At 36.3% G+C, this 10,600-nt stretch overlaps 1 protein-coding gene across 3 annotated transcripts; it reads left to right on the top strand.

The window, feature by feature from the left end:
• Positions 1 to 155: 155 nt before the first annotated feature.
• Positions 156 to 9,550, top strand: LOC123561628 (probable cytosolic iron-sulfur protein assembly protein CIAO1 homolog). Of its 3 annotated transcripts, XM_045354125.2 has the most exons (5): positions 186 to 220; positions 1,472 to 1,577; positions 2,831 to 3,027; positions 6,067 to 6,272; positions 8,668 to 9,550. In XM_045354125.2, exons 1-5 carry the CDS (start codon positions 201 to 203, stop codon positions 9,282 to 9,284), a joined length of 1,146 nt encoding a protein of 381 aa, XP_045210060.2. In that variant the 5' UTR covers positions 186 to 200; the 3' UTR covers positions 9,285 to 9,550. The 3 variants fall into 3 exon arrangements, with proteins under 3 accessions (XP_045210062.2, XP_045210060.2, XP_045210061.2); XM_045354127.2 differs by lacking the exon at positions 1,472 to 1,577 and having other exon boundaries at positions 156 to 220; XM_045354126.2 differs by lacking the exons at positions 186 to 220; positions 1,472 to 1,577 and adding an exon at positions 305 to 346.
• The last annotated feature ends 1,050 nt before the right edge of the window (positions 9,551 to 10,600 follow it).

Below are 10,600 nucleotides of genomic sequence, written 5' to 3'. Positions count from 1 at the left end.
TATCCATACAAATCAGCAAAAATAGCACAATATTACTAGTTAATCTACCTTCCATTCGTAATATTCAAATATTGAGGTCATTTGAAATAGATCAAAAATATTTAATTACTTACGTCTACTTATCTTTAATTATTACTCAAAAGTAGTTCCCTACTTTCAGTTTCATTTTAATACCATTTCCTGTTTATGACATTCAGCACATGCATGAGATTCTGACAGGGTGAGTAAGACAATTTGTGTTTTATCTTTGACTGATTCATGTAATAATAGATGGTCCCGATTTTAAAGTTTTAAAGGACATGTTTTATTTAATGTAAATATGTCAGAAAAACTGGTTAAAATAAAGGTAAAATTTAGTTACCTCGGACTGGAGCAATGCACAGGTGCTGGTCCAGTCTTGGTGCCCATATCTGGGGTGCCCCCCCCCCTAAAAAAATAAATAAATAAAAACACTGTTTTAAGCCTGAAACAAAAAAAAACATTTTTTTTTCCTATAGATACTCAAAGAGCTGTGTGTACTTTGTGTCTTAAGACTATTTCACATTAAACTAATGTTGTTTTAGAAGCTAACATGTATTTTAACTGTAGCTTTTAAAGGTACAAATTGTAACTCCATGCTCGCCGATGTTTTTACTAAGATGACGCCGATTCACGCTCTGACACAAGATCACGCGAGATTACAGCCAGTTGCCATTCTGTGTATTTTATACTTCTTTGAGATACTCTTATATGGAAGAGTATAATATAAAAGAGGGGGGGCGTCATTTGAGGTAAAAAATAAAATTAAATTTTTACAAAACTTAAAACATCGTTTTCAAACCAACTGTAAAGTGTTTCTGTGTTGTTTAATTCCCAAAACTTATTATTTGGCATAATTTTATGCAAGTGTTTCTTAAAATTATGCATTTAAATACGGTACCTCATGATTCCGTGACACGCTCGGACATTACAATTACGTCATCATACCAAACAGCTGTGTACTCCGATAATTTTCCTTAGTACATGCGGGTACTGCAATACACAATGTCAGTGGTTTGACACGCTGTTTATGTGCCGGCTTTTAAATTAAAAGTTATTAGAACTGCCGAAGAAAAGGTTAACACTTTGCCGCAAATTTGTTTAAAGTCGACAGGAAGCTTGTGCGCGGGTGGTGCAAAAACAAATCAAAAATGGATTTACCGTTTATTTTTCTATTTGATGATTGGATACGTACCGTACTTAGTATAAACGTTTTGGATTTACGTTACATGTACTGTTTAATAGTGTGTTTAATTCTTAATACATTGGATACTTACTGTAAATTACTTATTATGTGGACTTATAAAAATGAGGTAGGTGATTTTTTTTCGTTCTTGTTGACTTTTTTTCCCCTCCAAAACGGGTGGGGGGCGTTAATTAGAGGGGGGGCCTTAATTCGGGAAAATACGGTAAGAAACAATTTTTTTTTCGATTTTTTTTTTTTTCGTTTTAGGATCAAAACAGTGGTTTTTAACTTTTTGAGGGGGCGGGGGGCACCCATATGGGCACCAAGACAGGACGGGCACCTGTGGAGCAATGATATATCAAAAGATGCTCTGGTGAGTTTTTCTGATAGCTCGATGTCTGGCGTCTGTCTGTCAACATTTAGCTTGTGTATGCGATAGAGGCTGTATTTTTCAACTGATCTTCATGAAATTTTGTCAGAATGATAACCTTGATGAAATCTATGCCAAGTTCGTAAATGGGTCATCTGGGGTCAAAAACTAGGTCACTAGGTCAAATCAAAGAAAAACCTTGTGTATGCAATAGAGGCTGTATTTTTAATTGATCTTCATGAATTTTGGTCAGAATGATTACCTTGATGAAATCTAGGACAGGTTCGAAGATTGGTCATCTGGGGTCAAAATCTAGGTCACTAGGTCAGATCAAAGCAAAACCTTGTGTATGCGATAGAGGCTGTATTTTTCAATTGATCTTCATGAATTTTAGTCAGAATGATTACCTTGATGAAATCTAGGCCAAGTTCGAAAATGGGTCAAATCTAAGAAAAACTTTGTGTATGCCATAGAGGCTGTATTTTTCAATTGATCTTCATGAATTTTGGTCAGAATGATTGCCTTGATGAAATTTAGGTCAAGTTCGAATATGGGTCATCTTGGGTCAAAAACTAGGTCACTAGGTCAAATCAAAGAAAAACTTAGTGTATGCAGTAGGGGCTGCATTTTACACTGGATCTTCATGAAATTTGATCAGAGTATTTGTTTGGATGAAATCAAGGTTGGGTTTGAATATGGGTCATTAGGGTCAAAAACTAGGTCACCCGGTCAAATTAAAGAAAAACCTTGTGTAGGCAATAGGGGATGCATTTTACACTGGATATTCATAAATTTTAGTCAGAATGACTGCCTTGAGGAAATCTAGGCCAAGTTCAAATATGGGTCATCTCAGAAACATGTTTACACTGTTATGATGTGTTTCTCAGGTGAGCGACCTAGGGCCATCTTGGCCCTCTTGTTATGTAAGTAGTTTATATATTATTATACCAGAATAAAAATAGGATCGAATATCTAATTACATGAGAGATAATCTAACCATAATGTTCTTTCATGTTTTCCAAGTTTCCTGATGTTGGACAATAAAACTATCTTAATCATGTTAATTGGGGAAAACTAAAAATATTACAGTTATGTTAATAAAAGCCAATGATGCCACTTTAAATTCAAATTTATGACAATGAATGGCTTTTTTTTGCAGTGGTCCTATAAAAAAACAAATTTAATTCCCAGATACATCATTGTCATTTTTTTATTTTTACAAAATGAGGAAAAACTACTCTTATTTTTACTGATAGAAAGACGAGATGGGCACCCTGACAAACTTGCAAACATTAGAGGGACATGATGACCAAGTATGGTGTGTTTCCTGGAACCCGTCAGGTACACTTCTGGCTTCTTGTGGTGGAGACAAGACAATCAGAATCTGGGGACAGGAAGGTGATAAATGGGTCAACAAGTCTATATTGACTGAAGGTCATCAGAGAACTATAAGGTAGGTAGATGAAAGAAATACAATATCATTATATCTGCATGATTTTTTTAGAGATAGAAATGTGGTTTATACTGTTTTGTTTGTAGTATAATTGTACCCCCCGACAACAAAGTTGTAAGTGGGGGTATACTGGTTTCAGGTTGCCCGTTGTCGTAGAATCTTGTGTGCCATCTCTCCTATCCCTTGACACAATTTAATGAAACTCAAAAGTGATCAGTAGCAAAGTAGTTGTCATGGCATGTTAGTCTTCAGAAAAAAAATGCGAGTTACGGACTTTGTTTCTTGTTACTTACTAATACATAGACACATCTGTCCCCATCTCTCTCATCCCCTTGACACAATTTAATGAAACTTCACACAAGTGATCAGTAACAACAGTAGTTGTGCATGGGGTATGTTAGGTTCTTTCAGAAAAAAAACTGCAGAGTTACGGGACTTTGTTTTTTGTTACTATACTATGTACATAGACACAATCTTGTGCGCACCATCTTTCCTCATCCCCTTGACTCAATTTAATGAAACTTCACACAAGTGATCAGTAACAACAGTAGGTGTGCATGGGGCTTATTAGGTTCTTTCAGAAAAAAAAACTGCAGAGTTACGGGACTTTGTTTTTTGTTACTTTACTATATACATAGACACAATCTTGTGCGCACCATCTCTCCTCATCCCCTTGACACAATTTAATGAAACTTCACACAAGTGATCAGTAACAACAGTAGTTGTGCATGGAGCATGTTAGGTTCTTTCAACATCAAAAATTGCAGAGTTATGGGACTTTGTTTCTTGTTAACATACTATGTACATACAGTCTGCATATGCAATCTTGTGCGCGCCTTCCGAACCCTTGCACACAATTTAATGAAACTTTACACAAGTGATCAGTACCAACCCTAGTTGTGCATGGTGCATGTTACGTTCTTATACATACAGTCCACATAATTATGCAATCTTGTGTGTGTCAAATTGCAATGTACTGTGTCAGTGCATGCGGGGGGTACATTAATCACCTTTAGTGATAGCTCTAGTTAATATATTCAACCAATAAACCAATTGGTGTCACATCTGAACATTCCTTAGAGTAAATAATAAATTCAGTGAAAAGATCCTTTGGAATCATAGAATGCAACCAAGCAATTCAATAGCAGATTTGGTTTGATCGAGTTTTTTCATGAGACGTAATGTGCAATACCTCTCACTCTCTCTAGCACCAGCTTCAGCAAAATTATATTACAGTAGAAATGAATGTTCGCCATGATCCCAAAGGGTCAGAAAATATGACAACACTGAGTTCAAGTATGACGAAACTTTTTACAGCCAGCACGCATCACTTAAAGACCTCTGTTGTGACAGATAATAAATTCTGTGAAAAGATCTTTAAGAGCATAGAATGCACCCAAGCAGTATAACAGTAGACATACACCCATGATGAGCTGATTTGTTTAAATTCTAACAATGTGAACACATTTAAAGAGCAGTTTTCAAAGGGAAGTAACTGTCTATGTAGATTGATTCAAAGAAAAAGTAGAGCTATTGCACTCGCCCCGGCCGCCATTGGTTAAAGGTTTTGATAAGGTCAAATATCTCTGTTACTATCAAAGCTATGAACTTGAAACTTAAAATACCCGGTATTTATTTACTATCAAAGTCTACACCAGGAGAAACAATCCCCATAACTCTGATTGAATTTTGACAGAGTTATGCCCTTTTTTAACTTAGATTTTTTTATGCCCCCGAAGGGAGGCATATAGTTTTTGAACCGTCTGTCAGTCTGTCAGTCTGTCAGGCCTGTCAGTCTGTCCGCAATTTTCGTGTCCGGTCCATATCTTTGTCATCGATGGATGGATTTTCAAATAACTTGGCATGAATGTGTACCACAGTAAGACGACGTGTCGCGCGAAAGACCCAGGTCCGTAGCTCAAAGGTCAAGTCACACTTAGACTTAAAGTCATTTTTCATGATAGTTGGGCGATGTCCGGTCCATATCTTTGTTCATCATGGATGGATTTTCAAATAACTTGGCATGAATTGGTACCACAGTAAGAACGACGTGTCGCGTGCAAGACCCAGGTCCGTAGTCAAAGGTCAAGGTCACACTTAGACGTTAAAGGTCATTTTTCATGATAGTGCATTCGTGTCCGGTCCATATCTTTGTCATCCATGGATGGATTTTCAAATAACTTGGCATAAATGTGTACCACAGTAAGACGACGTGTCGTGCGCAAGACCCAGGTCCGTAGCTCAAAGGTCAAGGTCACACATAGATGTTAAAGGTCATATTTCAACATAGTGCATTGATGGGCGTGTCCGGTCCATATCTTTGTCATTCATGCTTGGATTTTAAAAATATTGGGCATGGATGTGTACCACAGTAAGACGACGTGTCGCGCGCAAGACCCATGTCCGTAGGTCAAAGGTCCTAAACTCTAACATTGGCCATAACTATTCATTCAAAGTGCCATCAGGGGCATGTGTCATCCTATGGAGACAGCTCTTGTTTGTTAAAGTTTTTGATGAAGTCAAATATCTCTATTACTGTCAGAGCTTTTGACTTGAAACTTAAAATAGTTATTTACTATCAAAGTCTACACCAGGAGAAACAATTCCCATAACTCTGATTTGAATTTTGACAGAGTTATGCCCCTTTTTAACTTAGAATTATTTGGTTAAAGTTTTATAAAGTTTTTACTGGCAAAGCTCTAATTCAGAGTCAAGCACTGAGAAAAGTTGAGCATGCTGTCTTACGGACAGCTCTTGGTAATTCTAAATTTCATTTGCTTCAGTCATGGATGTAACTTAGTGGTAAATAAAGTTTTACTTGCTATTCTTAGTATAATTTGCACAAGTAAAGCAACGTCAAAACTGAATACATTCTGAAAGTCTGGAACCTTTAGTAAGAAAAGTTAGAAATTAACAAAGGGTTAGTGTACAATACTGACAGTAGTGTTTACCTCAATACGAAATAGCCACAGTATCTTAACAATAACAGGCATATTTTTTCAAAAAAACTGGTTGAATATATCTTACTTTATATTTAAGGTATGTGTCATGGTCACCTTGTGGCAACTACCTTGCAAGTTCAAGCTTTGATGCAACTGTGTGTATATGGAGCCGTAAAGAAGGCGAATTTGAGTGTATAGCAACCTTGGAAGGTCATGAAAATGAGGTCAAGGCTGTTTCCTGGGCATGTACAGGAAGTCTCCTAGCAACCTGCAGTAGAGACAAGAGTGTGTGGATATGGGAAGGTATAATTATGATCATATATCTTGAGTCTTTTTATTGAAGGTACTTCTAGATGTACTATGTTTTACAAAGTCTTAGTAGATGCTGCATTTATCCCCAAAGTACTGACCCCACAGTAGTTTGTCTCACATTTTAAATGTGCTTGACCCAAAAAAAAATTTTTATAGGAAATTTTACTTCTGTCTGAATAACGTTGGATAGGAGTGAACATTGAATTATCTTCTTGTCCTTCTTTGTCTAGACATCGAATTTGGCCTAAACATGCAGAAATGTATCACTATAAAGTGAACTTGAGCATATTATCTGGAGTTAGGGCCCTTTGAAAATGTACAGAATGTTTTATGTAATTGTGTATTGTGCAATTTCAGGATGACTCCTCCGATCTGTCCCAAACGTACAAAAAGGTATCACTACAAAGAGCACTTGCTGTATTTTCAGGACATATGTGTAACTTACCTGGTTTAGGAGTTATGGTCTTTTGAATTTTATAAAATGTGTCATTTTTTTTTTTTTTTTTCAAAAAATTATTTTCCAAGATGAAAAACCTATTAGGGTCAGGCCTTAATTCTAGGGTCTGTTGGGTAACAGTTAAAACCTTAAAAAAAAGTTGCTTCTCCTGGTGATATTACCATGAAGAATGCTGTATAGTTATTACAGTGATTGTCTGGCTTTGCTTCCACCTGTCTGTTCAAGGTTTTGTGTCCAGTTCATATCCCTCATCATCCAAATAATCTGGCATAAAAGTTAATGACATAAATGACGGCTAAAGTCCATAGCTTAAAGGTTACAGCCGCTCTTTGGGATAAGAGGTTTATAGATTGTCCTGTCCATAACTTCATTACTATAATTATCCCCCGCCGATGAAATCAGGAGGGGGGTATTGAAATGGCGTTGTCCGTCCATGTGTGCGTGCGTGCGTCCGTCTGCAGCCATTTCTCAGTAACTAGCTGGTAGAATTCATGAAACTTGAAATAAACATGAATCAGCATACTGCGATGATGCCGTCGGTTTTTTTGGATTGGTCAATTTCCTAGAGTTATTGCCTTGATTAATGAAAAATCCAAAAATCTGCAGCCATTTTCAGTAACTAGCTGGTAGAATTTCATGAAACTTGAAATAAACATGAATCAACATACTGCGATGATGCCCATCAAGGTCTTTTTAGGATTGGTCAATTTCCCTTAGAGTTATTGCCCTTGATTAAATGAAAAATCCACATCTGCAGCCATTTCTCAGTAACAAGGTGGTGGAATTTCATGAACTTAGATAATATGAACCAACATACTTCGATGATGTCTGTCATTTTTTTTTTCAATTGGTCAATTTTCCTTAGAGTTATTGCCCTTTAATTGTTTGAAAATCTACAGATTTGTACATAATAAGCCAACCAATTGGTAGAATTTCATAAAACTTCTTTCATTCTTTTCCATGAACATTTAGTATAAACATTTGTGTACCCACACCTGGTCACCACCTTGCCTTCATCACACCCCCCCCCCCCCCCCCCCCCCCCCCCCCCCCCCAAAAAAAAAAAAAAATCTTTCCTTTTTATTATTATTATTTTCAAACCTTCCATGAATATTTATCAACATGCAAAGTTGTACTGTTCCCCCACCTCACTCCTCCACCAAGTCATCCCCCCCCCCTCCACCATTTTATTTTTTTTTTCATTTTTAATTTTCCATCAATATTCAATATTTATAATCAACATCAATGATCAATGACAATCATAATCGATGTTTTGTACCCTCACCCAGTCACCCCTGCTGCCCCCTCTTCCCCAACCAAAAAATAGCATTCATTTTCTGTTAAATTGATTTTGACAAATGAAATTATTTGCTTCTTAGTAATATCCTTAACTTTTTGCCAGATATATTTTTTTTGACATTTCTGACCACAAACCCTTTTCGGCGGGGGATACCAATTCATCGAATTTGCTTGTTTTAGATTGTCCTGTCCATAACTTCATTTCTATAATCCATCAAAATGACTTTGCATAATTGTTCACTACAGCATGGCCACATGTCACATGCAAGGCCCTGGTCCCAATATCAAGGTCTTAGTTGGGGATCAAAAGTTTATTAAGTCCATTTTGTGTCCAATTTGAAACTGTAATTATTCACCAAGGCATTCAAGGAAGACACTTTACTCCTTTCAGAATATTTTTAGTTTTATATCACATGAAAATTTTCCAACATATATATTGCAAACTTATTACCAATGGTCCTTTTAACAAGCTTTGTGGAAAGTTTATTTTGGTGGAAAATTTATTTCCCCCGAAAAGCATGCACAATATATGTCACTTTGGTGCATGCTTTTCGGGTGAAATGAACTATTATGACATTTTTGTAGGGTTTTATTGTCAAGGGTAATAAATAAGTACATTGTATTTTGCAGTGACAGATGATGAAGATTATGAATGTGCCAGTGTATTGAGCTCACATACACAGGATGTTAAACACTGCACGTGGCACCCTAGCAAAGAGGTTCTCGCCTCGTGTAGTTATGATGACACAGTCAAGGTGTACAAAGAAGAAATTGATGATTGGACATGTTATGCTACCTTGGAATCCCATGAATCAACTGTGTGGAAAGTTTGTTTTGATAAAAGTGGAAGCAGGCTTGCATCTGTAAGTGATGATAAAACAGTAAAAATATGGCAGGAATATTTGCCTGGTAATAAAGAGGGCGTTCCAACAACTGGAAATGATGGTTCCTGGAAGTGCGTGTGCACAATATCAGGATATCACAACCGAGCCATATTTGATGTAGACTGGTCATATTTAACTGGCAGACTGGTTACAGGATGTGGAGATGATTGTATTCGAGTGTTTAAGGAGGAAGAGGGGTCAGACATGAATCAACCATCATTTAGTCTTGCTGGGACTGCAAGACATGCACATGATCAGGATGTGAACTCTGTATCATGGAATCCAAAAATTGAAAATCTTTTAGCATCTTGTAGCGATGATGGGACAGTTAAGTTGTGGAAATATAGTGAACAGGAATTCTAATAAAATATTTAGAAACAGGTTTTTCATATATATATATCATTTGTTGGTTATGGCATAAGATCATGTGAAAACAAATGTTAGAGAGTCTGAGCACCTAAGTGACAGCAAAGATGGAACCCAGGAACTACAAATTCTGAAATATTTACCTTTAAGATTAATTGAAGTATTATTTATAGTATTGTTACATAATTCAAGAAGGAAGTAGAGCTGTGCTTAGTTACAAGAGTCAGTACAGAAATTGCCTTTAAATAGAAGAAATAAGTTAATATTTGTATTCATTATACCAGATTCTGTTTGTGCTAAACTTAGAATGCCAGTTTATAGAATGAAGCATTATAAAAGTAGACATACTTATGATAATGCAAAGATTTTAAGGATGTAAACGTAATTATGAGATTGTTAAAGGAAATAATTTTGTTATAGAGTCATAAGTTAAATTTGACTTGCAACAATTATAATAAAGTTTGTTTTAAGTGAAAACCTTTGAAACACTTTTTCTCATGAACTGCTTGATGGATCTCTAGCAAACTTTGTCTGTAGCTTTATTATAAGGTCCTCTCCCAATACTGTTGAAAAATGGCGTTAAACCCAACACAAACAAAAATCTCCCAATATTAATATGGGCTGCTAAAGCTAAAATTAAAAATACCTTTAAATGACTTCTCATTAACTGCTGGGTGGATCTTCATCAAACATGGGTTGTAGCATCATTATAAAGTCCTATCCAAAATTTGTTCAAATGGGGGTAGTCGGCCCTCTTGTAGGGGCTACTAGGTCTAAAAATAGAAATAGCTTTAAACGATTTCTTCTTACGAACCGCTTGATGGATCTTCATTGAACTTGGTCTGTGGCATCGTTTTAAGGTCCTCTCAAAAATTTGAAACTTCACGTCTTTGGGGTTATAAAACTAGGTGATAGCATCAAGTCACATAACTCTGACATGCATTTTGGCCAAATTATGCCCCTTTTTTTGACTTAGAAAATCCTGGTTTAAGTTTTGCATGCAAGTTACTATCTCAAAAACTAATGCAGATATTGAGTTGAAACTTCACTTGTCTTTGAGGTATAATAAAACTAGGTGATAGCATTGTCCCACAACTCTTGACATGCATTTTGGCCAAATTATGCCCACTTTTGGACCTGGAAAATCCTGGTCAGTTTTGCATGCAAGAACATGACTGTAGCTATTATTTAAAGGCATATAGCTTTGAAACTTATTTTTTCTTTTTCTAGGTCAATAAGCAACCTCACAGGATCAAGTCCCATAACTCTGATATGTATTTTTAGGGCAAATTATACCCCCTTTTGGCATTAAA

This window comes from Mercenaria mercenaria, chromosome 10, assembly GCF_021730395.1.
Source record: "Mercenaria mercenaria strain notata chromosome 10, MADL_Memer_1, whole genome shotgun sequence".
Taxonomy (NCBI): Eukaryota; Metazoa; Mollusca; class Bivalvia; order Venerida; family Veneridae; genus Mercenaria; species Mercenaria mercenaria.
Note: the sequence above shows the minus strand (reverse complement) of the source record. Positions and strands in the feature narration are given on the sequence as shown.